At 43.5% G+C, this 27119-nt stretch overlaps 1 protein-coding gene across 13 annotated transcripts in view; it reads right to left on the bottom strand.

Moving 5' to 3' along the window:
- RAPGEF1 (Rap guanine nucleotide exchange factor 1) overlaps window positions 1-26608 on the bottom strand; it is an 84734-nt gene extending 58126 nt beyond the window's left edge. For all 13 annotated transcript variants that reach the window (XM_088177328.1, XM_088177332.1, XM_088177336.1 and 10 more), the window contains exon 1: window positions 26471-26608. In XM_088177328.1, the coding sequence (XP_088033454.1) occupies window positions 26471-26495 (25 nt within the window). In that variant the 5' untranslated portion in view covers window positions 26496-26608. The remainder of the gene's footprint in view (window positions 1-26470) is intronic.
- Between the last annotated feature and the right edge of the window lie 511 nt (window positions 26609-27119).

Below are 27119 nucleotides of genomic sequence, written 5' to 3'. Positions count from 1 at the left end.
TGGCATTTGTTCCCTTGGGCTCAGCTCCATCATTTGAGAAGACAAAAAGCAAGTTGCAAGGCTTCAGCTAAACCCTAGCTGACAGGGACTTTAAGGGTTCTGAAGCAAAAGGCAAAAATAACGAGCTGGAGTTAAAAACGACCTTTCTGCTGAGTATGTCTGTGCTGTGATGCAGCACCCAGCAAGAGGCTCTGGGGCTGGGGCTACTCCAGATGCAATTCTGCTTTCAGAAACAGAAAAACAGGTGATTCAGGATGGGCAGACAGGCATATGAGAGCTTACCATGATAATCATGAACATTCTGCAAAGCACAGATCTTCCCAGATTTTATATGAATATTATTAGAATTTTTGTATGAATATTGCTAGAATTCCCTTCCACCCTTAGGGTAAGGGCTGTATCTGTTACATACCTGTAATCTCACAGATCTGGGGGACTGTGCCCTGGCTAAAGCTTTTGGGCTCTCTTGTAATGTAAATATTAAAATTAGTGATTGACAGAAAATCCAAGCCTTTGAGCTTTGCAGGAAACAGCCGAGTTCCTCTGCAGAAGAGCTGGCACAGGAGGCACAGTGTGATGCTCACCAGTGAGCTGTGGGCAACAGAAAACTACTGCAGGGGCACTTGTAAAAATAAATTTTAATAATTCTGTCTTGTGACAAAATGTTGAAGCCTGCCAAAGTGTAGCAATGATGTTGGAGAGAAAGCACGAGGTTTCAAGGAGGGTTGAAGGAACAGATGAGGAGGACCCCAAATAAATTCTCCATCCTTTCACACCTGCAGTGTGTCACTAGCTCTCCCATTACACTGCAAACAGCCTTCAGCTACTTTTCACACCCTCTTTCTCCAGAAGTCCTGAGGATTTTTAGGAGCCTAAAAACGCTGATATGCAGCACTTGTGCAATGCTGCATGTTCCCAAAAGGATGAACTGGGATCCTGAGTACAGAAAAGACAGAATGTGACAGAACAGAATTAAAATATCCCTTTTAAATGTATCAGCATATCTCTGCTGCATCATGGGTGCTCAAAAGCCTCAGATTCACTACTCCCAGCTCTGTGAGTTTACTTTCCTCAACTTTGCTATTATCTCCGGAGACTGATGCAAAGAGAATTAATGCAGAAACAAAAAAAGATCTGGTAGGGGACCTGGAAAGGAAGAAAAAAAAAAAAAAAAGGGAGGGTCCGGTATCAATCAGGAAGTTTGCCCACCCTAACCTTTGTACCTTAGGTGGAGTTGTTTGTAAGCTGCTCCAAGTCCCTCTCCAGGGAATCCAATTGCTAGGAGAGCCGCCAGGTTGGAGAGGAAAACGATGGAGGAAGGGCAGCTGAGAATCAAACAATCGTTCTCGAGTGCTGAAGAAACTTTTCCTCTAACATCACGTCACCTTGGAAGCAGCCAGCTTTTGGGAGCGGAAAGACCGACTGCCCTTTTTCTTTTCTGGCAACATTACAGTGAATGAGCATAAACCAGTGAGCATTAATGATGTGCAATGACAGCACACAAACTTCTCTGGAAAAGGGAGGCTCAGTTCCCTCTCAGCTGGCCAGGCAATGCTCACTGACTCACAGGCTTCATTATTTTTATGCCGCCCTCTGGGGCCTCCAGAGGAAGCAAAACATTTTTATTTGTCAGAGAGCACATTTTTATTTTGATTTTTTTTTTTTTTCTTTCTAAGCAACCATGAATGAGGGATCTCCAGCTGCAGCAACCTCATGTGGAAAGAGCTCACAGTGTTTGCAAGGGAACTGGAAGGCAGAGAGGGTAAGTTATCAATTCAGCCACGTCTCCCAATTGCAGTGAAAAGGACTGGGTTAGTCAATAACATTAATTTTATGGTGCATTAACACCACAGCTCTTCTTCCTTCCAGTATTGTATCTGGAAGCAAATCTTCAGGTTGCAAGGAAGAGAAGATGTACATGATAAAGTAGCAAGTTCAGAGCAGCTGAGCAGATTCCCTTCTACTCCTCTTTTTGCCTGGTATTTCAGAATAGAGAAATCTCTTTGGATGCAGATATATAAAGCAGGAATTCTTTACCTGCTGAAAACTGCAGCAGTATCACTCAACCGATTTACAGGGGAACAAGAAAAGGAAAAGGCAAAAAAAAAGCTAAAATAAATTAAACAAGGAGGGATTTAACAAAGTAAAACTGCTACCCAAGTTCAGTTTCCTGCAGCACACCAAAGCTGGCTTTGAGATTTCTTTTTGAACAAGATACTGTAATTTATTGATAAGCAGCAGACAAGACTTTTGCTGTGGTTTATCGAAAGCTGCTCCAGCAGACTGGTGCCATATCAACCCCCAAGCAGAAACACCAGCAATCACTAACAAACCTCTGTGCAGCATCTGGTGAGTCTCTGGTAATTTCCCATCTAAGCACTGATTTTGCACAGCCCTGCAAGCCCCAGAGAACTGATGGGATTACAACACTGGTAACATGACTTGTAACTCCCCCAGTGCCAACAGCACTGGAACAACAAGAGACTCAAGTAGCCTCCAACACCAACACGAACAATGTGGTCCTTGCTCACCCTTTTCTACCCATGAAAGCCACCAAAGATGTTAACTAAACATTTCATTTCAAATGAAAAAATAAACCAGCTACCAGGCATAACACCTGCATTACTTCAGCAAACAGCTCCTAACACAGAAATTGCAATGGTTGAGAGGTAATCTGCTGAATTTCCCTGTTCACCAAACATGACTTAATATGGGGTCCGTGGGCATCCCCACTTGTCTAGCAGCTTTTGGAGGTTACTGTCATGCCAGTGATTCAGACATCTAAAAATAAAGCCCTGCAGGCACAAGTGTGCATGCACAGCACCTGAGTCACTGCAGGGAGCCCGGGAGCCAAAGCTCATCCATTTCATTGACACCACTGCCATGGCCAAGCAAAAAAACCTCATCACCCAGCCCTGCTCCAGCTCCTTCTCCCCTCCTCTCATTTTCCCAAACACATTTAAGTTCTTCCTGAAAAAACCTTTGCTGGGCTTGGGTTTCAGCTGTATGGCCGTCAGCTTTGAAACTCAGAGCTGAAAGATTATAACCCAATGTTGCTGAAGCTGTTTATCCATCTCCAAGGTGACAGGATGTCGTCACAGGCGCTCGGCAGGACACCAAGCAGAAAGGCATTATTTCAGATGCTTTAGGGAAAAGCTTAATTGCTCACAACCTGGCCATAGGTTCAACAGCCTGACAAACAAGGTTGTAAATGGAGCCTTGGCTTCTTGTCTGCCCCACAGCACCGGCTCTGAATGGGAAAAACTCAGCCCTCTTTCATCCTTGGAGAGCAACCTCTGCTCTCATTCATTAGGCAATGGAAAAAAAAAAAAAAAGAAAAAAAAAAAAGAGAAGCTGGCTCAGATCTGCCTGACACAATTTCCAGTTGCTTTGGACATTACTAATTATAGCCATCTTTATTTTTGACCTCTGATTACAGACTTTGCACATTCAGTCTGAATGGCAAAGATAACCCTTCTTTTCTAGTAGGCTTGGGAGGAACCTTAAACCCTGCCCAAAAGCCACCACCCACACTCATCCGAGCTGAGCACAAGAAATAAGATGAAAACATGGAAAGCATTTGCTTAAACATGCTCAGTTTTACTTCCTTCTTTAGCAAGTGCCATAGATGAAGGGCAGCAGTCCAGGTGAGAGTGTGATGTAAGCTCTTTTCCATGCATGTTCTGAGATGAGCTAACTGCTCCACACAGGAGCCTCATTTCTCACTGTTCTGACTAGCACTGTGTCCTCAGGGCTCAGATGCTGAAAAGCAGATATTCAGTTCTGTAAGATTAAACATGTCTGCACAACTCCAGTGCACCACGCTGGGGGCTCACATCTCTGCACAAGAGAGAAAAATGAATTTCAGGAACCAGGCCAGCACTATCTCCTAGAGGCACTGCAATACTAGTGTAAACTTCCCTAATACTGCTTACTCAATAAAACAAGGCAACACAGGAGGGCTATGCAAATCCCTCAACTTTGAAGTTCTGCTCTCCTGCTGCCCCAAAGGACCAGCTCTGTATCTCCACACTCCCAGACAAGTGTGTGTGTGTGTGAAGTGATACAGCAGCACCCCAGGTGTGAAATTTCTGATGTAATCAGGTCAGAAACTGCTTTGACATTATTGTTGTGCTGTTCCATAATGGGTTAAGAAGCTGCAGGCCATATTCTCAATTCCACACTCTGTTCTGTACCTGATAGGATCTGCAACCAAACCACCAGCTTTATTGCCTGCCTACAGGCAGGAGAAAATATTAGTCTTCTATAAGCATGATTTGAAACATCAGTGCCTCCAGCAAGGGGAAACCGAGATGTTAATTGAACTGAACAGCCCAGGAGGGAGCTCCCTCTTCCCTTCCACAGCTGTAGGGTTAGCACATCCCTACACCACCATGGCAGGAAACATGAGGGACCCCAGGGAGTCTAAGTAGGATGTCTGTCTTTCACTCTGCCGTACATAAACATTAAAGTTACTTCAGCAGTAAACAATTATTTGTGACAACTTTCTATTTTATCCCATCTCCCCGTGCCTGAATTAAAATCTCCTGGTTATACTGGCCTACAGACAACAGGTTTCAAGGTAAAGGCAGACTGACACCAACACCTGCAGTTCTCCCACTCTTTTTGGCAAATCATGACTTTGAAAGATGGAGGAGACTGAACTTCTGCAGCAGCAAACCCCAGCAGACTTGTACAAACATCAACAAGAACATGAAGGGAGTCTGAAGGAATCCATCCCATCCCTAACTCATGTGAGCCTACTGAAGACTTGAGGTTTCAGCAGCAAGAAAAAGCCACTAGAATTTTACTTGTTAATTTAATTTTGAAGAAAAAGCAGCTATTCCCCAGAATATTACTCAGCCTAATGCAGTGACAAGTCTGAAAACCCACTCAACAAGGGGATACCTGAGCTTGATTTCTTTGGCACATCATTCTTTGCCAGCATGTAACATTATATCTTGTATCACCCTATCTGTATTTAACAGTTACTGTCAACTTTAATGGAAATTCCCAAAAGGGGGCCCTACTAAAAATCAGTTTCAATTTTTCAATGAACTTTTAGTTTGCTCACACAAGAAGCTGGCCTGAATTTCAAGAAGAAATACCTTCAACTCTCATATACAACAACCCAACAGCCAAAGGGAACTTATCTCAGTATCTCTTTACAATCTTGCTGAAACTATTCTCTTATCACAGAATAAATCTTGGTGAATTAACAGCTACTTGTGTGATGTTTTTATCAACAGCCCATTTCCTGATCATATCCCATCCCATTCAGGGCATGGCATGGGGTTTCAAAAGTGAGATCTTGCCCACAAGCCAGCCATACCTGCCAGGAAGACACACAAATGCATTCAAACACCATCACCCACTCCAAGAAAAAAAAGCATGTTTTAAAAGCCAGTGCCCAGATTCTGTGGTAGAGAGACCTTTGGATTCTATAAATAAGAAATAATTTTGTACAGTATTTCTATTTAATTTGGTTTTGACAAAACAGCAAACCCACAACTGCCAAAGCTATTTAAGTCTGTGCAACACAACGTGTGACTGTCCTGCCATCAGCCCTGAAAGGTGAATCAATACTAATTTCAGTTTGTGGTCTGTTGAGCAATACTTTGGAGCTTTAGGAGGTCTGTTTGGAAAACAGCAGCCAGTTTGTAACAAGAAACTTCAGCTCCACAAGCCTGGAGCCATGTGGGGCAGGGTCAGGCTCTGCTCCATCACAGCCCTTGGGTCAGGCTGAGCCTGGAGCCTTGTCAAAGCTTCACTGTGATTAACTTTATGCTCCTTCACTGTGAAAAACAGGCAATAACCCACCGATTTCTGCAGCATGTCACACATTGGGTTGGGTTCACAAAGACATCAAGAGATGTTTATAACAATACGTGTGGCACTGTTACCAGAAGGGTAAACACCTCCCACATCCTCTGGGCACAATATTATCAATTGGTAATGCCCAACCCGCCTGCAAAAGCTTCACCCCAAATGGATTTTGAGTCTTCAGCTGGATCCAGCCAATGAGTACTAAAAAATTACACTGCACTAAAGCAACAAGAAATACTATAAACCATCTTCCAACTAAAAAACAACCACCTATAATTTTGCAAGCACAGAAGTGACTTTGTATGTACGATCCATGTTTATTAATATCACCTTGCAGTATAAGAATCTAGCACTCAGCTTTGTGTCAGTGTAGTAAAAAAGCATCACTTTTTTTTCTGCTGAGCAGAAACAACCTTGTGCTGTGGGGAAGGGGCTTAGAGGAATCAAACACTGCAGTCCTTGACTGCAGGACCTCCATGAACATCTGCTCCACACAGGGACCACTCCCCATGACTTCACGAGATTTGCAATCTGAGCTTGGACTTCATTTATTTTAGCACATGTTTTCAGGAAACTTCCCTTTCCTTTCTACCCTGTTTACAAATTTACACAGCAAACTCACTTTGTCTCCCTCCCCAAACAAACACATAAATTTTGCCTTTTTTCTCCTCTGTGTACTCATGAACTCTGAAGCTCAGCAAATAAACTCTCAGCTACATCCACTTCTAAACTGCTGCTTTCTGTTAGAGGAATGACAGATGGAACAGAGTTCTCCTGCTTCATTTTTGGCAACTCTACAGCCAGAAGTCTGAATACCCTCAGTGTGCCCTCATTCCTCATTAACCTGACAGCCACTTATGTATCTACTGCAAAGAGTGCAGAAATGGAAGAATGGCTCAAACAAATCTTGAAAAAGGTGGTTGGTTTGGGAAAAGCTGCTTCATTAAAATGTATTGAAACTCTTAAGCCATTTGCAAAAGGCTCCTACAGCTTTGTATGACTTTAACCAGTACCATTTCCAAGTCTATCTTGATATGACACACAACCATAGGTATAAAACACCCTTAAAGGCTTGATCTTGCTGCTATTTGATAAAAAATCAACACTATATATAGCAGTCACAATCATAATTATGAAACTGAACCCATATGGGAATTTTGAAAGATGGCCCTCACAGAAGATACTTTCAACAGGGATTCAAATCACTTATAAAAATAGAGAATTTAAAAATATATAGAAAATACTTCTTCATGTACAGTCAAGTAAATTTGCTACTTTTTGGCAGAAAACAGAGCAGGTGAAGAGCTGAGCTGGTTTTCTGGCAATTGTACAAATCTACTTTTAGGGAAATCGCTTCACACTATATAACACAGCAGAATTTATCATGATAAACCAGGCAACATTCAAAACCACAAGAACTCTGTAGCTCAGACTTTATAATGAGAGGGCTTCTCCATCCTGAAAAGGTAGCTTACATCAAGGTGAAAGTTGGAAACTCACACATTATTCCCAATTAACTCCCTACACAGTTTTGCTTTGGAATATGACTGTCCACTTGCAGAATGGATTTAGCTAATTAGAGGGCAAAAGGGCAATATTTAGAGATAGTTCTCATATATATGGGAAGTTGTTTCTCAAAGATAAAGTCTAGTTTTGTTGAACAGAAGCAGATAACAAACCTCAAAGGAAGATATTTTTCTTGTATGAACTGTCATTTTTTTATTTAAAGGACATTCCTGTGTTTATAATAAGAAATCAGGACAACATAACATAACCTCAACATCTTCCATTGTAAAGCAGAAATCCGTGTTTTGTGCTCTCCTGTTAAGAACTGGGTCTGCATTTGCAAAACAACCCAACAAAGAAGTGCCAGGTCCACTGAAATACTTTGTCATTCAGGAACTCCAGGCAGGAAAAGTCAGCTCCAGACCCAGCTCACATTTGATCAATAGTCTAAACAAAGCCTGACCTAGCACCAAACAGGCAGCTGGTTTGCCCACAGAAATTTGTAGAACGTTACTTTTGCCCCTTCAATGAGAAAACTGCCATCTCTGCACTTCCAAAATGATGTTTTTCATTTCACAAGCCAGAAATCCACGGCACAAATGGATGAGGTGGGGATTCAGAGCAGGTGACACTGTCAGTCACATGAAAAGCTCACACAGAACAGACAAAACCATGTCACACTGGCAGATGACCTACCTGGGTGATGGCAGCTCAACTCCTGAAGTCACCAGGAGTGGCTTTAAAGGATAAATGGAATAACCATGGAGCCACATAATATTCCTATAATGGGTTTGAAACACGCTGCCAGTCCCAGGCAGCACACAGTAACCAGTCTGGCAAAGCTGCCCAAGCAATAAACAGGTTACAGTGAGAGAAATTACCAATCCTCCCAGCAAATGACCCAGCAGAACCAATCTCACCACCCCTAACGAGCTCTCCAGACATAACAGTATGAATGCTTACAGTCATTTTCAATATTTCAAACCAAGAAACCACTCCCTCATATTCCTAATTACCTCCCACAGCAAGACAGACAGGGATTTGGAGCCTCCATAAATTCTCAGTAGTAGAGAAATCAACCCAATAATTTTCTAACATTAAGGGTACTAGGTTTATTTTATAAAATTACTAGCCAAACCAGAGTCTAATAATGAGATGATCTATTTGGAAATAACATTTTGCTTGGAGGAAAGAAAGAAACACTGTTTTCATCTCTAATACCAATAAATCACCGTTTTTACAGACTACAGCTTGGGGACTCAGGGCCAATCTACTGATAGGATTTCTCTTCTATTTGCACCGTGTCAGCATCTGCTCTCTTCATGTGAAAACAAAAAGCTGCCCAAGGAGATTATGGCACTTTCACACCCTGGATCCCAGAGTCTGCCTGGTTCAGCTCGTTAGGAGCACACCACATATTTCCTACTAATTTAATATTGTAAGTGTTTAGTGAATATAGGATAATACAGGCAAAGCAGCTCTTGTTCTACTTCAAACAAGTATAAAACACTTTTTTATTAAAATACTTTATTAAAATTAAAAGATTTCTTTATTACAAATGCTGAAGTCACATGCTCCAAGGCTCTTTTCACAAGGTGATCATGGGCATAACAAGGTGAACACCAGCAAGTACAATCAAATGTACATCCTCCTCTCCCCAGACATGTTCCTACTCTTCAATTACACTGTGGTAGACATGGATTATTAAAGGATTTTCACACACCTATGGAGCCCTGTCTGGTAGTGATTTCTTTATTTATTTAAATAAAGATTTTACATCTATGTTTACACAGTGCTTTTAAAGAGAACCTCCAAAAAAAACATCAAAACCCCTTCAACTCCAGGGTAAAAGGTAACAGCCAAACATGAGAAAAATCACAAGGAAAGAGAGAAATTAAATTCTAGAAAAAAAAAGAGCAAATGACAAGGATTTGAAAGCATGCTAGAGGCTATTCAGGGCTATACAAAGCCCACTTATCACAGATAAGAATTCAGATTGAATTTTGGAGGTCTAATCTGAAATACAGAGAGTCATAATATTCCTGGGGGTAAACAGCTCCAGAGAGCATCAGCATTACAGGAGGCTTCTTCTGCCAAATTACCACCACTCTTACTCGAATTCACACCTCGTGGTTGAGTATTAACACAACAATCTTGTATTTTATTAACTTCAGTCAATCATCTTACCTCCACAGAGGCACAGGCCAGGAAGGGAATTTCAGAGTTCAAGCCCATTCTCTTGCTGGATCATAAAAATCCCAGCATTACTGTCTCACACAAAAGGCTTCCCACTGGGACTTGATGCAAAACAAGGAAAACCAAAACAAGGAAACAAAGCAAACAAGGAAAAATCCTTAAACAAAGAAAGAAAATCTTTGAAATCATTGGCCCATCCACTTAAGTGCTGTTAATTCATAATAAACTTGATTCCTATAACTAGCTCGAAATTTTACACGTCCTATGTGCAATTTTATTTAAAATACACGACCTACATTTGAATTTCTGAGTGAGAGCACAGACATACACAACGCTTTGCATGCTAAAGACGTGGCTTTAGAGTGGCTCAGATTTCACAGTTCCCATCTTTTGAACGGCAAATCTGTTCTAACGCTGCCCATTGTTAGGGGATCTAAAAAATCCAGAGACACAGAGAGCACCTGACCTGGGAGTTCTGATAAAAAACCAGGCTATTGCAGAGAGACAGAGGGAAAAAGAGGCCGCCCAGTTGTCAGTCAGATGCTCTTTAATCAGGTTGAAACGCTTGGCTGTGGAGAGGGGGGTCCAATCTCTCCAATCCACATTCCCATCGCTCATGCTGCTTTCTTAATTAGCAGCAAGTGGACAGCAGCTGTCAGTAGCCTGGAGGCCAGAAAGTTTATCAGCAAAAAAGGGGGACGTGTTAAGAGAGAGGCAGAACGGGGCTGGTAAATGCACCAGTGGTCAATCCAGGCAAAGAGATCCGTGCCCAGCCAACGTGGGATGCTCTGGGGTGGAAGGGATCTGAAAGATCATCTCATTCCAACCCCCTGCCATGGCCTCGTCCACTGACACTGAGAGGATGCTCCTCCTGCTGCCTTTAGTCTGGTTATTTTAACATATTACTAACTGTATTTCACGGTTTTGGTTGGGTTTTTTTGTTTGTTTTTTTTTGTATTCCCGTAACAGGAAAATTTAAACTGAGAATAGAAGGAAATGGGAAGGCCATCCTAAATGTCTTGATGAAAATACATGGGGGTCAGTTCAAAGGCACAGCAGAATAAAGGCTTCAAGATTGTTCCAGAGATTTTTGAGCATAAAAATTGAAGCATGGCAGACAGGGAGGAGAAAGAATGTTTTACTTAAACAGTAGAGAAAAACTTTAGCAGAAGATAGAAACTTCATCTAGAAGCCCTAACCTCAAATAGCACAAAAGAAAAAGACTACTCAGTCATTATTGGCTGTGTATTAAATCCTGTGAGCCCAAGTCATTGCTGTTGACCTTACTGTAGCACAAATTGGACTAAAGTGGGTCAAAAAGAAAATTCATTCCCAAAGAGGTGACACCCTCTGGTCAAACCATGTGCTTATCTCGTAACACAACTCGCTGTCTGGATGATCAAGAAATAAAGTAATTGCTTCCCTGTTGGATGTCCTGATTACTGTCATTTGAGGCAATAGGGAACTCAATGCAATTGCAAGCAATAAAAATCTATTATTAAAATTCCCCACTGCCCATTTGTTACTGATAAATTGTCATCACCCCAACTTCTTCAGAAAAGCCAGGCTTCTTTTGAATTTGACTTTAACCTACTCAGAAAGTAGAGATTCGGAGCAATTTTCTGAGGCCTGGCTGGCAGTTCTGCCAGTTCTAAATATATCCCAACTTTCTGAGCCTGAACCTATGCAAGGGAAGCTGGGAGGAAGATGGAAGTATTTCCCCAAGCTGCCAGTAGACTAGCAAGACATCTAAAAGCCCTCATCAAATTAAGTGCTTAATTACAATTCAGACTTTGAGACTCTGGAAATTAGGATAATCTTCTGGGAAATTTAACAGTCTCCCACAAAAGACATTGCAACATACAAGCCAAAAAAAGCAGAGAGCTTGGAGAATGTTATCCCATCAAATCACACCTCGTACTAGATTCCTCACCCTAATTCCTGGAGAATACAAAGTGAGAGCCACAACTTAATTTCAGGTTCTTGAGCCATTGGGAAAGATGAGGATCAACATTTAGGAGGCTAAATTGTGAAAAGCAGCCTCATGTAAAAAACTGAGAAATGTTTGTTGAGTTGATGGAGAGCTGCCTGTGAAGGGACCTTCTCACACTTGACTGTGAGGAGAGGCCACAAAGGGCACAGCTTGGAGAAGGTCTCGACACAGTCACTGGCACAACCACCAAAATTTTGGCAGCACAGCAATGGCTGCAGGTTTGCCAGCTCCATTCCTCTAGGTGGCATGATCTGTGCATGCAGCACCTGCATCTTCCCACGCCGAGAGATGTCACCACTACAGAGCACTACGTCTGCCACTCTCACGACCTAATGACATCCCTCAAAGCATGAACTAACAGCCCCCTCACAGGCTACACAGCTCCAGTCATGACTGAAAAGCTCACAGAAGCTCATGGAGAAGTAGAGATCATCTGACCACAGCGCCAGTGAACCCACAGCAGTAAATGAAAGGAGGGCTGAATTGTGCTCACTGTCCTTACCTCACTACAGACAGCACTTTCCACCACCACCCATCATGAAGTCAGAGGTACAGAAGAAATGTTTGCACAATGCTCTAAAAATGTAAAGCTCTAGGTGAACACTAAGCATTACACATTTTCCCTTCTGATTCACGAAATTATTGCAAGGGAAATGAAATCTTGATCTCAAAATAAGCCTGAACATCCCACACTTCCTATTGTAACCACTCTCATGAGCCATGACCCCAGAACCCCACTGAGCAAGAGGAGCTCTGCTGCTTGGACAAGACGTGTAAGGATGTTCTCTTGCTGTGACACATGCACCACTGCCTGCTGGCACATCCCTGCACATCTCCAAGACATCCCTGCTGAGTCAAAACCTCGTGACACAGAGGATGCACTACAGGCAACACGAGGGTTACCATCCAAAAAAACTGCAAACTAAGAGAAACAAAGGGCAGGGAGAGCTGACACAGAAGAAATCATATCCTGGTATCGAAGACAACAAGAGACAACACAAAATGAAAAGCAATTCAAGCCCAAAGCTCGAATGCAGAACGAAGGAAGTGACTGAACTTGGGCTGAAGGTATCTCAGATATCTCCAGAGCTGTGACACTGGACCCACTTGGATAATGCACAGTCTGCAGGTGAGAGGGTGTTTCCACTACAAATTATCTCTGCACACTCAGCTTCCAGACAGGTTCACATCTGGAGCACTGTACTCCTTGCTCACTGTTTTTTCCGTGAGCCAAAGGTCAGCAGAGTTGATACAACATCCCATACCCTGGATGAGCACACTGGAGCCTGCTGCTCACACCTGGCACTGATCAGAGGAGTCTGGACCAAAATCATCATTTATTTTTCCAGAAAACGTCAACTACAGAAATTCACAAAAATGTTCATTAATTCAAAACAACTCTTTTGGCGAAAAGCTATGGAAATCTCTATATAATCTCATCAGAAATCAGCTCTGTGATTAAAAACAGAGAATGTAACAAAAAAAAAAAAAAATCCCAACTTGCTCATTAGGAAGCTCAGGTCAGTTGACTGCAATTCCAGTGTGTGCCTGGCCTAACACAGGTGCTGGTAGAAACCCAGGCTAGGTCACAGGGTGCTACAGTGCCAGAGAATGCTCAAAGCCAGGCAGTCAGCAGAGATGCTTACCTGAAGAAACAGAAACTGCTACATTAACTCTAACATACTGCTGCATAACACTAACATGGAATAAATCAATTAAATTTGTACCCTGGAGCAGGAGTCTGGGGAGTGTCCAGACAAGCCTTAACAAATATTAACTAGCCTGAAGTTAAATACCTCTCTGTAAACTATCCTATAGACTTTGATACCCTAGGAACCAATTTTTTTTCCCCAATATAAAATTCCAGGCAAGTGAAAATATGAAAGCAGTTCTTCGTACAGCTTAACTAGACTGATCATTTAAGCTTGAGCTGCTTCCTAGAGATATTAAGGCTTTCTCAAGATTTTTTTCTGTGGCTTACTCATAATGAACAGCTGCACTGGCAACTGCTGGACTCAGCAGGTACTTCCTGCCCTGAGAAATAGTCATCAATATATCTCAGTACAGAAAATCACACTCTCTTTAAAACAATTCATGATAGGATTTAGATATCAACTGGCTCCGTGCCACAGACACTCCCTTAAACAATGGTTACACCCTCGATACAGCTAAAAATGAAATAGCTGAAAAGGAAGACGTTTTATACAAGTTCCCAGGGTAAAACACATCTGAGAAGCACTGGTCTGGGACTGACATTGTTCTACTGAAAGAATAAATATCTGAGTCCCAATCGTATTTCCTTCACCACCTTCCCAGCCTTGCACAAGGAGAAAATCCTTCTGAGCTTTCCTTTTATACTTCTGGTGCTCTCTAACAGAATGAAAACCCAGCGTTTTTTAAGACTGTAAATAAATTAGAAGTGCTGCAGATTATGATTTGCCCTTTTGTTAACATCGCTGGTAGCACCAGTGAGCCTGTTTGCCAGCTTAGGAGAGGTCTGGAACTCTTTCAGTGTTGACTTTAAGCTGAATACAAATATTGAGTGAGCTGCCTGTACACGGAGTCCTCAACCACAGCCATCTCCTCACATAGCAGTGCTGCTTACAATGCTGCCAGTGAGCCAGGGTGTCAAAACAAACATCATTGTATTAATTGCATCTGTTGATGAACCAGCCCAAGAACAGCCTTGTTTCAATGACAGGCTTTATAAGACAGTACTGAAATGTTACTGTGAGTGTTGAGATGGATGAGTCAACAGACAAAATACAAAAGCATTTGTAAAGAGAGTCTCGCTGGAGTAATTTGAAAAGCTGCACAGCTACACAAAATGATGGCCTTTATTGACATAGCTTGCTCATAATAGTCCTTAACCCAGTTTTAAGTTTCAGTTTTGTTTTCTGCACCCTTTCCAGTCAAGGACAGGCAAACACACAAGTACTGTCACCTTTGCAAAGGTGAAAGATCAGTAGATGTGTAACCAGCCTGAAAATAGTTCAAGAAGTCATGTCAGATACTAATCCTCACTTGGGGAATTACAAATGGCTCCTCCCTGTATTTTGGAAGCTTTCCTTGACCTTGTGGAGTGAAAGCCCTCCCGAACTACCAGGTAAATATAGCACTGGGGCTCAGGGTCAGCCCAGTGGCCACACACCCCCAGCCAGCCTCTCCTCCTGGTCTTACTCGGCTGAAATCATCTCTGCAGTGTCATGTAAGGTCAGGAGATTCAGGTTACTGAAAGAATGACATTTAAAACCTGATCTCTCTCCCTCTCTCATCCAAAACCATCTGCAACTCATCTTTTAAGGCAGAGATTATTCATTATGGGGGAATTATCCACTAATCAGTTTTTATCTCCAAACTAGGTCCTCAGGCTTGCAGCTAGGTCTGGCAGAGGTTTTGGTTCTTTCCACTCTCAGAGCACTCTCCCACCGGGCAGAATTTAAAATGCAGTGGATGGCAGCTCCATGTGCTAAGGAAAGCAGCCCCAACTTAGCAGCATCATGTGCCAAGGTAGGTACAGAGGTATAAAGCAAAGCTCCAGTTATGAGTCACCTTTACTGAGCTGGGGTTAGTTCTTTACCTCTCCATGCCCAGGGAACTGCTCTCTGAGGTTTCACACCACCCCGACTTTCTGAAGTGGGATAAATGTAAGCAAAACCACACTGCACAGCAGAAAAAGGATACGAGGACTCTGGTATTCCCCCCCAAACCACACTCAGAGAGAGAGGTCAGCACACACCTCTGACTCTCAGCACACTTGCTCACTAGCCTGGCTGCTATTCTGTTTGATATTTGTCACAGTCAAGTGTGAAACTCAAGAAAAGCACGTGCTCAAGTGAGTCAGACCCCTGAATTCTGCAAGTGCGTCTCCCCTACTTATTATAGCTCATCCTTTAGCTCTGCCCTGGGACACCAAAACATTTTCTATCCACTGCTTCAATCACACAGCAATTCCTCCAGTTCCTTCCACTCACCAGCATGAAATTCATGTCCATCACCTGCCAGAGGTGACATCCCAGTTCTGTAGGGCCTTCCAAATAAGATGTGCTCTCCATCTGAAATTATCGTGCAAGAATACCCCCACAAAACCAGCAGATAAACTGCCTCCTGCATTTCACCCAGAGGCCAAAGCAATTACTGCAGAACTTGTAGTTTGCATTAGTAAACACAGCAATGTAATAGTTTGGGGTTATCTGATTTTTAATTTTGAGGACTATGTTAAAACCAAAACCAAACCAAACTCGCCTGGATTTCTCCGGACAAGCAAATTGTTAAACTGGCCCAAAATCGTATTTTACCAACTGCAAAAGAGAAATTCTGGAGATTCTTCAGCTGGTATGAATCAGGACAAAAGGCATTTCACAGCTGTAGAAGTGAGAATATTTTGGGGAAAAGAGATGTTTTTAATTCTCTCTAGTTCATTTAATACATTCTAAACATCATAGCTTATAATAATCCTAACAGACAAAGCAGGCCAAACCAATAGAGTACAACTATGCACTCACTGCATCAAAACTATTCTCTACCTTCTCCTTGGGTAAAATAACAGGGATGGAAGGAAAGAAACGATTTAGACTGAAGAGCAGAAACCTCTACTCAGACCCATTTGTTTTACTCTCAAAGTATTGACAGATGAGTAATGAAAACTTTGCTGCAGACACAGGCTGTTCTTCAAGGCAGCATCAGTTAATAAACCACAACCACAGCTGCAAAAATATTAAGGAATTTAACTAAATGACTCCTTCAAGGGCAAAGGATTGCAGGAGGAGCCAGTTTTTGTGCTTTGTTATCATCCCAAAGGTTAAGATCAGAGCATGCAGCATCAACACAAATCAGTGTTATTGTTTTGGACATAAAAACTTTGAATAACAATTCCATTAAATGTATACAACTGGGTACTAATATTTCTAGCATGACTCTTTTCCATTATGATAATATTTGAAACTTAGTATACTATGTTGCCAAAGCTTTTAGACGTGAATTATCTCATCTGAAAAGAATTAAATGGTAAAAACAAATTAACAGTAATAATAAAACTTACAGTCTGTTAGCTCTCAGAACTACAGAACCATCAAGGCTGGAAGAGACCTTCAAGATGATCTGTCAGCCACCATCACCCCAAAGCCATATTCCCAAGAGCCACATGCAGACATCTCCTGAACACTTCCAGAGACAGTGACTCCACCACTTCTCTGGGCAGCTTATTCCAAGCTTGATCTTTCTTTCAGTGAAAAATCTGAGCCTTCTCACAGGACAAGCCACAGCACTGGCCTGGCACGGCTGAGAAGCGTGTTCTGCAGGCATTACTTGGATCAGGATGTTGATCCACAGCCACATTAACAGCTCATGCACACTGGGAATGATTTCTGAAGCTGTTATTCCCACAGTTGATGGAGGAATTTTTTGGTGACATTACCAGTGGAGCTCCAACAGAGTGGATAACCAATGGCTCTAACCTTAGGTACAATTATTTATACCAGTCCCAAGTCCTTACAGAACTTGAGAAGTATCCAAACAATGTCAAGGGCAATCAACAACCTCCCAACATCCTTTTTATTGCTACTAACACTCTTACACACTTTGCTGCCAAAAGACCCTCAGGATTTACAGATAAATTCCTCTGCCCAGAACAAAAGAGGGTTTGGATCCTCTGGAGCTTGGCACTCAGCAGGCTGGCAGCCAAATGGAAGCTCAGGGAAATTCTCCTGGGTATCACCTGTGGTGCACCTGATGTCTCCAGGGAGCCCCCCAAGTGTTACAGTGAAACAAACACCTCACATTTGAGGTCTAATGAAGCAGGTTGTATTTCAGGATAAAATCCAAGAATAAGTGCTGCCAATGAATATTTAGGGAATTTATACAAGTGCTTTCACCCAAGACACACAGGAACAAAACCAGCTTTGTTTAAAGCCTACCTGGAAATAGGCAGAGAGTAACAAGAACCAAATTCTCTCTTGGCATGGTTTTTAAGTGTTTCTTTCCTCTGCAATTGTTACCAGGGTTTTATTGGCAACCCAGCCTTCACTGCCCATGACTGGCTCCTCAGAACTGTCCTCAAAACAAACATATCTGCTTTTTTCCCCAAAGATTTTGCTTTTCCTTAGCATTCCCCATTCCAGGCCGTTCACAAGTCACGTTTGCCAAATGGCTACAAACATGGGACAGCTACATTTTCAATTTTGCCATAATAAAGGCCCTCTTTGCAGACTCTCTTATCTCCTCAGCCTTCTTCAGAAAACGTGCAGAAATTTACATAAATTTTAATATCTATTCCTCCGTGAAGTTTGACAGAAATTGGCCAGTAAGTCCAAGAGTTGTAACAGAGGATGGATGAGCTATCACAACTGCCTCATGTAAGGATGTTACAGATTAAGGAAGAGAAGGTGCAGACAAGGAGCAAACTTATCTCTGAGAGATGTGCCAAGTTATGCATGAGGACTCGCTGGTTCTTCTTTAAAGAGATTTTGTGCACCTGAATATCACAAAACTGGTCAGAGTTGGGAGTGCCAGCTCATTTTAAACACCATTCCTTAAATTCACTCCAGCCTTTTAACAGGGGTTGGTCTACAATGTTCCAAAGTGTTTCTCCTGTAAAACATCCCAGGCAGAGCAGGGGACAGAAGTGACACTGATTTCAATGACAAAGAGCAAACAGCTACACACATAAAAAGAACAGAAAAACTCAGCTGAAAACAGAGAAACTCCCCACCTCAGTCTGTCAGTTATATTCTAGGTATTGCTCATACAGATACAAGATTATGGGTTTTTTAAAGTCCTGTGAGTTTCAGATGCACAATGTTTTTGAATACTGCAAATTTTTCCCACACAGCAGCTCTGGAGAAGCAATTTCAAGCAGTAAAATTTAAACCCAAGCCCTGCACTGCTCTTACCAAGCTCTGTCAAAAATCCAGCATCAGCCTTAACATTTGATTTCATGTGACCTTTCAAGGGTACTTATCCAGACAAACCACCTCCTGCACAAACCAGTGCTCTACATTTTCTGCAAATCCCTGTAAATTTATTGATGAATTCAAACTAAACCTTTTGGCAGAATTCCCTAGTTCCTGAAATGTATTATTCTTATATATAATTCTACTAAGAAAAGTAGAAAATGTAGACTTCAAAAAATTTAAGATGGAAAATATATATCAAAAGAGGGATGTTTCTTTCATTTCCTTGTATATGAAAGCTGCAGCACATATCTCTCTCAACTGTGAAATGCAAGGCTGCATTGAGCATTAAAATAGAAAAAAAAAGGCAAAATGCTCAAATTGACGAAGTTAATACAGTTAGAGCACAGCTGAAAGGATCATAAAACACCCAAGAAAAACTGTTTAAACAGTATTGTCCTGCTAACTGAACCCACTGTCAGATGGATTCACTGAGCTCTGCTCTGCAGAATTGATTGGAATGTGCTCTACAACCAGAACTACAATATTGATCTCCCCGGGTGCCCTTTGTGATGTTTGGTTCATAAAGGAAACTTTCTAAATATGGAATTCATTCCTGAGGCTACTTTAACACCTCTTGGGCAGCACACACAGGACAGGTTGGTAGACAGGACCCAAACAAACCCATCAAAAGGTAAAGGATAAAACAACGTGTGCTGTGTATTTGGAACACACTTGTTTTGGTTCCCATTTTAATTATTAAAGACTCCCTGCAAACTGCAGCTGAATGGACACAGAACTATTTATTCAGTCTCCTGGTAAAATTCTATCAAGGTTTAATCAAGCAACCAAGCTGCAGTATCTGCTTCCTCCAACCCTGCCAGCTGTGAGTAACTATTTGATTTTTAACTTCCACTGATGTTTTTCCTTTCTTTCCAGAAGCCCAAAAAAGAAAATTCTCATGAATTTTCTTTCAAACCCCAAGATTTTTTGTACACGTCAGGGATGAAATTAAAGATCTTGTTTAGAATATAAATGGGACTGGTTCAGTGAATATGTTAAGTACTCAACAAAGGGCATCCCCCCATGAAGCCTTCAGAGAGAAAGAATGAGAGCATGAGAGTGCAAGCAAGCTTTAACCTCTCTCCCTGGGCAGAATAATGGATTAGGATTTCCTCAGAGGCACTGATGGCCATGCCAGGATGTTAACTTACATCACAAAATGCACTGGATTTTCATGGCACTAGAAAAACTCTACCCAATGCAGTAGATACTGTCACCCAGGTAAAGTAAGATAATTCAAAATGTATTTTTCTCAATTCAAAAAGCCTCAGTTTTATAACTAAGAAACTTCTTCAGTGCCATCCAGGCTCATTCGACCCTCAGAGTGGTTATAAAATGGGAACAAAATAATATTTGGAATATAGCTCTAATCAATTCACAGATCTTTTAGATACTTTCCTAAATATGATACAATGGAAAGGAGGTGGAGGAGAACCAATCCTCCCAAATACTGTGAATATTGTACTTCCCACATCCAGTGAACACTGATACTGGCTTGTTTCTATTCACTTCTCCCTTCTCTCACTAGGAAACATCCTACAAACTCCACAGAAAGTGAGCTGAGCTAGCAGCTCAAACAGCAAAGAGATTTAATGTGAAGAGACTGTTTCAAAGCTGGAGAGCTCTCACTGAAATATGCAACCCAAATAAAAGCAGATCAATAATGTGATCCATCAGCCTTCTCAGGCTGCTTCACAGAACACGTGGGGACATCATTTCTCTCTCACACAGATGAAATTGTTTGCTCTGTCACTGCCAATGTCAGACACCTTAAGAAGAGATTGGAAATGTATTTTTAAGAGTGGATGCTGTGGGTCAGGGAATGAAGCTGTAATTTGTCAGGCTGCAGTAAAACGTGAACAGCACAACTGCAGAACATTCCTTTGGCAGCACGTCCCAACCTGCAGGATTCCTGCAGCTTTTCCGGATTGCTGAAATTCATCTTGTGTCTCTTTGCCTTGGAACAGACTCCCATGAAAGCCATGGGGGAATGTCCTCCTTTCCTCATCTCCCCCTTCACCATCCCTCTTGTCTTCTCCTCTCTCTCTCCTCGCACGCAACTCAGCCCCCGCTCCCTCCCCTCCCATCACTGCTGGGTTGGGCATCCTCTCACTCCATTTTCTGATCTTTCAACCCATTCCATCAACATGGCATGCCCCTTTTTCCTTCTCTGGCCACCTTTTTATACTCCTTGGAGTTCTGGGGCTGAAAATTCAAACTTGCAAAGACAATAAATCTAATTTTCCTTCAGCCTGCTCTCCCTTTTCCTCTAATTTCAAGCCTGAAAATGACACACTGTTCTCCCTTACCATCCCCTCATCCCATTATGTCCTACAGTATTTCTCAACTGTAGCCAAACTTTAGTTATTAAGAAAAAAAGCTAATATCCTTGCAATAGCTATGTGATTTTAATACTACTTCCATGATACTGGCTGAATCCCATAGTCATATGCTAATAAACAAAAAGGAAAAATGTAACTCCAAAGCAGAATTTTCCAAGTATTCAGGCACTTACAGCATAATAAATTTTCAATTCTTTTCACAGAGAAAAGCCTATTCTGTTACAAATCTGAGAAGCTGAAGGACACCTCTCCATGCATAGGATTTTTCTCCAGATAATGTAATGTCTCTACAGGCAGAATACAAGCTGGAAGGATTCATTTCATGCTAAGCAACAGTACATAGAGGACAAGAGCTTCCCAAACTAGCAAAAGATCCCAAATCTCGAGTTCCAGCAGAAAAATGTTGTGATTATATGCTTTGGAAAACTGAACAAGTTATATCTACTACATGTATTCAAAGTATGCAAAATGATGGGTGTGATGAGGAGGGGGAGAGAGGAAGGAGGCTATTAAATCACCTTACCTGTAGTTCTGACATGTAATTTGTTATTTTTAATATACAACATAGTTTCAGGTGTTTTATCTGGCACAAAGACAGGAAATGTTCTTTATCATCTTACCTTTGCTAGGGTATAAGGGATCTTCCAAACTGGGTGCTACAGTAACAAACAACTCCAGCTCCCACTTGCTCAACTGAGAGCTGCCTATAATACACATAATTATTGAGTGATTGAATTAAACCTGATTAGCCACCAAATGCCTCTGCCAAGGAAGGTACAGCATCTCTCCAGCTTCTTTAAAATGAAGTATAGAAAGTTAACTCCTCACATTCTTCCACTTGCAGTTCAAATGCTGTTAAAATTCTGGATGGAATGCTCTCCTTCCAAAGGATTTGTAAGTCAACAGCAAAGCTCATTTTGCCAATTCTACCCTCAGGCTTTCCACTTTGGAATAAATAAGGTCTTAATGTATATTTCTTTAAAAAAAAATACCACACCTTTGCATTAGAATCTATCTGCACTTACAATAGAGTTACTAGAGCATCAACTGCAATTTAGAACTTCCAAACACATGAACAAAACCCCAAGGAAATTGAAAGAGGAGTTACAGATTGACTCCCTCCCCTAGAAACATACACCCAGGTTTCTCCCACTCAGGCAATTGCAGCAACCAAAGCCACATAAGTGAATCAAGAGATCTAAATGAGGGATATTTGTTTTACAGTCTTGACTGACAGTGAACTTCCACTCCTCTCTCTGCCTGCCAGGAGGTTAGCAAGAGCCAGTGAGTTACCACCACATAAAAATCACAACCAAGAGATATATTTAGTCACTGTGGTTCAAGGAAAACGATTGCTTACACTGAAAATAAATTTAGCAATTGTTTCCAGTTTCTGATTTTCACTGACTAAGGCACAACCCAGCTGCTTCACATTCCAGTAGCCTTCAGCTGTCTTTTTGCTCCACTCCTTGCCCACTTCCTACTTACAACTGCTAAGACCATCTCAACCCTGCAGCATTTATCCCACAGGCTACATTTGGGAACACACCACCTGTCAACCTACAATGGATTACAAAAGATGCCAAATTCTGCTCCTTGTGCCATTCTGTAGAAATCAGCAATTGTCTCGTACCTGTATTTTACCTCTACACAACACCAGCCTGAAAGCTTGATGCTGTTGAAACGAGTTACAGTAAAACACACCTGGGATGTCACTATGGGAGCAGCACACAGGAGGAAACAGTAGCTGCTAAAAGCCTAAGGAAGAATTGGAACTGAACTGCCTTCGGGCTTGAGAGGTAAGTTTTTTGAAGGGTCTAATTTTCAGATTTGCAGATAACTCCTACTTTGCTTGAAAACCACCAGCAGAGAAGCACTTAAGCTGGTCAACTGCAAAATTTTCTAACCTGAAAGCCCTCATTTAATATTGAGGAACATGGTACAGCTGTGAATGCACAAAAGAACTGAGAGAGTCCTGCCTAGTAACCCACCTAAGCATGACAGACAAAGAAATAAAACTGTACAGGTATATAAAACAGGCAGGCTAATTTCCATAAAATGATCCAAGACATGATGACAGTTCAAAATATACTCTCTGCAAAAACAAAATCTCCAGGAAACTTCACATTAGTATAAAAATATTCGCAGATGAACAATTCAGGATCACATAAACTGGCATGAAGGAGTCCAGACAGAATATTAAATTCCTACAAAGATGGGAATAACGTGACCTCCCGAATTGTTTCTTCAATTTTGTCATTTTCTTAAGAAGACTTCTCCTGGGATTACCCCTAGATGTTTATCCCACCAATACCAAAGGGTGAGAATTTCAGGTGAATTTGCTTATCAGGCAAGTGCTTATGAGTAAAAGGTAAAGCCAACAGTGTTTTTTGTCTTCTGGGAAAAAACACATCCCTTTGGGTCCTGAGCAGAATGGAGATGACTGCCTGCACTCCAGGCAGCTAACACCTGAAACAGCTCTGTCAACCTTTAGCAGGCAGCTGTTGGAAAACCAAGTTCACAAGGGAAATGAAAACCCTGAAAGAAATAACAAGAGTAAGAGTGAAAACACCAAGTAGAATAAACCTTCAAAATATGGCGCCCATATGTTTTTTGGTTTTAATAAAAGGGAATTTTTGAATGGACTTGTTTCATGACAAGGTTTTGGTTCAGAGCTGATGGTGTCTAATTCCTCCCTTACTCTCCCTGAATGATGCAGAGTAGCTGAATTCCCTGCAGCACGTAATCCATCAGGTAAATAAAAACAGGAATTCATGCATTGCCATGGTAACAGGAAACCCAAGCAGAATGTGACCTTCTCTGCTCTTTCTTGGCATCCCTATTTTGGATTTCACATCAAAAAGGGAGAGAGCAAATATTTTCTGAAAGTGAAGACAAAAAGTCACAGTTCTGGTGTAAAGAGAAGCCAATGGCCACTCCTTCTCTTCAAACCAAGGAGGGTTCTGCTTTGGAGAGTGTCTGGAATCTCCTGGTAGGAGCCTAACAAAGCAGGGGCTCTAACACTAGCAAACCCCAAATATACCATCTTCTTCTGCATTACCAGATGGCTGCCCTTCACTCCAAAGCAGAGCTCTGAATTGCTCTACAGTGACCCTTCTGTTGATTAAACAGCAGCACTGAGAGGCTCCAGAGGGAGCCTTGTCTGCTCTTCCTTCATGGACAGGATGGAAGCTGTTATCTCTAATCATTTATTATTGTTTTTTATTGAGTGCCAACAAGGTGTTTCAGTTAAGGACGCAGGGAGCAGATGTATGAAGGTCTCTGGGGGTCTAACCCTGTAAGGAGTAACACATTTTTTTCCAGCAGCCTGTCTAGATGGAGTCAAACCAAAGCCCACCCCAAAGTTTGTCACCATGGCTTGTCACCAGGCAATAGTCTATTTAATTTATAACATAATGCATTAATTTCTGTCCCGGTTAGAAAAATAAATTCAAATGTACACGAATGCACAGACCTTGGACCTCACAGCATTTGTTTCATGAGTCTGTATCCTCTGTTCTGCTACTGTACACATTCTGACAAACATTACCCCCAATGGCTGTGGTATTACAGGCTGTGTTTATTTGGTGACGCTATTAACCAAACTGTTTGTGTCAATCAGAAGTTCAAACACTGAGAAACAGCGATGGAGACAATCCTGCTCTGGAACAGCTGGCTCCCAACCCTCCTTCCCTGACTCTTCTCCTCCCATTTATATCTGGACTGGATTTTTTTTTTTTTCAATATCCTTCCTAAAGAAATGAAAGTGCAAGCAATTGAAAGAGGACAGATTCCCAGATTTACAGTTTCTCTTGTTCAGCAGATCATCACTATGATGGACTTTCACTGGAACAAATGTCTTTGCATCAGGGCTTCTCCCACTGCATTTTCCAACTGCACGCTCACAGCACCAACCTGGGGATGGAGCTTGCAAGATCCTGCAATTCTTCAGTGGGAGCTCAGTGTGGCTGGTCTCTAGGTTGTGCAGGATATGATTTTATATGGTATTTTATTGCTATTATATGATATTTTATACGGTATTTATATTTATATGGTATTTCTTGGCCTCTCTGCTGTACTGTTTATGGAACTGTGCTGAGTTTGTGTGTGTCTCCAGAGTTATCTTCCTGTGCTTGAACTCCTCACACTGCCTCTCTGGTGTGGAGCTCTATTTACTATTCTCCCAGGGTTATTTACTGCACGCGAATAAACAAAACGTGATCACTTATTTATACGTCTGTAATTACTGTCTACAGTTACTAAATCCCAAGCCAAATTCACCTCCAAGCATAAACAAGTGGCAATTATTCCAGAGCTGGCCCGAGGTCTGTGTACTCTGCTAACACCTTCCTTGCTCGCTGGAGTAGGGGACAGGCATGGAGAAGCTCAGCAGGAGCAAAGCTACGTGAAAGGGATGGTGCACTGGATTAACCTGCGGTATTTCTGGAGTAACATTTGTCCCCCGATGCGGCACACACTTGTCAGACAGTAACTCAGTGTGAAGGGCTGGAAGCACGCCGAGGAGCAGCACGGAGAAGCCGGCTCATCCCCCGGGGCCGCTCCGGAGCGCTCCAGGGTGGGATGAGCACAAGCAGAACGCGATGCTACCGACTTCACTCCTTGGAATCGGGGATCCTTCCTGCATCCCTGGCCGCTGTCCTGGGAAGCCTCGGATGCTCCGCACAGCCCTACCCGGGCTGCTGCCCTGCGTTCCCCAGGAGGAGACAGCCCAGCTACTCCCCACAATGAAATACACAAAACAGCATCGATCTTTCCCTGCTAATTAAATGCAACGTAATTAAACTACGTAACTTCGCTGCTTGATTTGCACAACGCTAATTGAATCTTTAAGCGTACTACTCCCACTACAGAGAAAAACAGGGTCATTCAACCATCTAAAGTGACAACTGAGAAGCAGGCACGACTCCAGCAGCACAGACAGACAATATGATCCGTGCTTGAGCGTTTCCTTGTGAGAGCAGCACCAACCTCGGCAGCCTCCCCTGGCTCTCATGAGCACCCCAGGCAAAGGGGAAGAGGGAGGAAAAAACCGGCAAGTTCCCTCTGACATTTGCCCACGGACTCATCTTTTCTCATCCTGCACCAACACCAGGAAAGTTGGGAGAAGTTGAAATTAATCATGGAGCGTAGGCCCCAAAGCGTTGCAGCGCCCGGCTGCGCTGATGCTCGGCTGCACGGCAAGGACGGAACGGGTGCACGAACATAAAAATTAAAATAAAGGGACTAGGGGAGAAAAGAGGAAAACAGCGAGGAAAAAGGGAAACGCGGAGGAGACACAAAGCCCGAGGCAAACAGCGGCCGGGCAGCGCAGGACCAGCCCCCGGGGGGACGGGCAGAGCATCTCCTGCGGCCCCCGGGCCCAGCCCTGGCCCGGGCCCCGCTCGCCGCCCGCGCTGTCAGGAGCCCCCGGGGGGACCTCACCGGGCTCGGGGGGCCCTGCCCGGCTCCCCCCGCCCCGCCGGGCCGCGCCAGGCCCGCGGCACCGCCGGCACCTCCCGCAGCTCCCGCGGCCCCGGCGGCCGCGGCTCCTCCGGCGGCTCCGCGGGCCCGCGGCGGCTCCGCGGGGCGGGCGGCGAGCGCGGCGGGCCCGGCGCGTCCCCTCCCGCGCTGCCCCCGGGCCTGCCGGCGCTCACCTGCTTTCTCGATCTTGCCGGACATGTCGGAGCCGGCGCTCGGCGCTCAGGCCCGGCGGCGCACGGAGCCGGCGCTCGGGGCTGCCGGGCTCCCGCTGCTGCCGGGCGCGATGCGGGAGCGGCTCCAGCGGCGGCCGTGGAGCAGCGCCCGCCCCCCTGCCCGCTCCGCGGGGCCGCGACGGGAAGGGGCGGCCCGGGGCTCCCGCCGCGCACGCCCAGCGCCCAGCGCCCAGCGCCGCCTCCCGGACACAAAGGGAATGGCGGGGCGGGGCCGGCGGCGGGGCGGGCACGGAACCCCCGCGGGCCCGCGGTGGCGTCGGGATGGGCATTGGGATGGGATCGGGATCCTGGGATGGGCATCGAGATGGGTATTGGGATGAGATCGGGATGGGATCGGGATGGCAGGATGTGCATTGCGATCCTGGGATGGGCATCGTGGTAGGCATCGGGATGGGCATCGGGATCCTGGGATGGCATCGGGATGGGATCAGGATCGCTGGATGGGATCGAGATCGTGGGATGGGATCAGGATCATTAGGATCTCGGCATGGGCATCTGGATCGCGAAGATGGGATCGGGATCAGGGGATGGGCATCGGGATCGCGGCACGGATGGATCAGGATCCCAGGATGATGATCAGAATATGAGG

This window comes from Sturnus vulgaris, chromosome 22 (assembly GCF_052056855.1).
Source record: "Sturnus vulgaris isolate bStuVul1 chromosome 22, bStuVul1.hap1, whole genome shotgun sequence".
Taxonomy (NCBI): Eukaryota; Metazoa; Chordata; class Aves; order Passeriformes; family Sturnidae; genus Sturnus; species Sturnus vulgaris.
The sequence above is the reverse complement of the archived record's forward strand: the minus strand, read 5'-3'. Positions and strand labels throughout refer to the sequence as shown.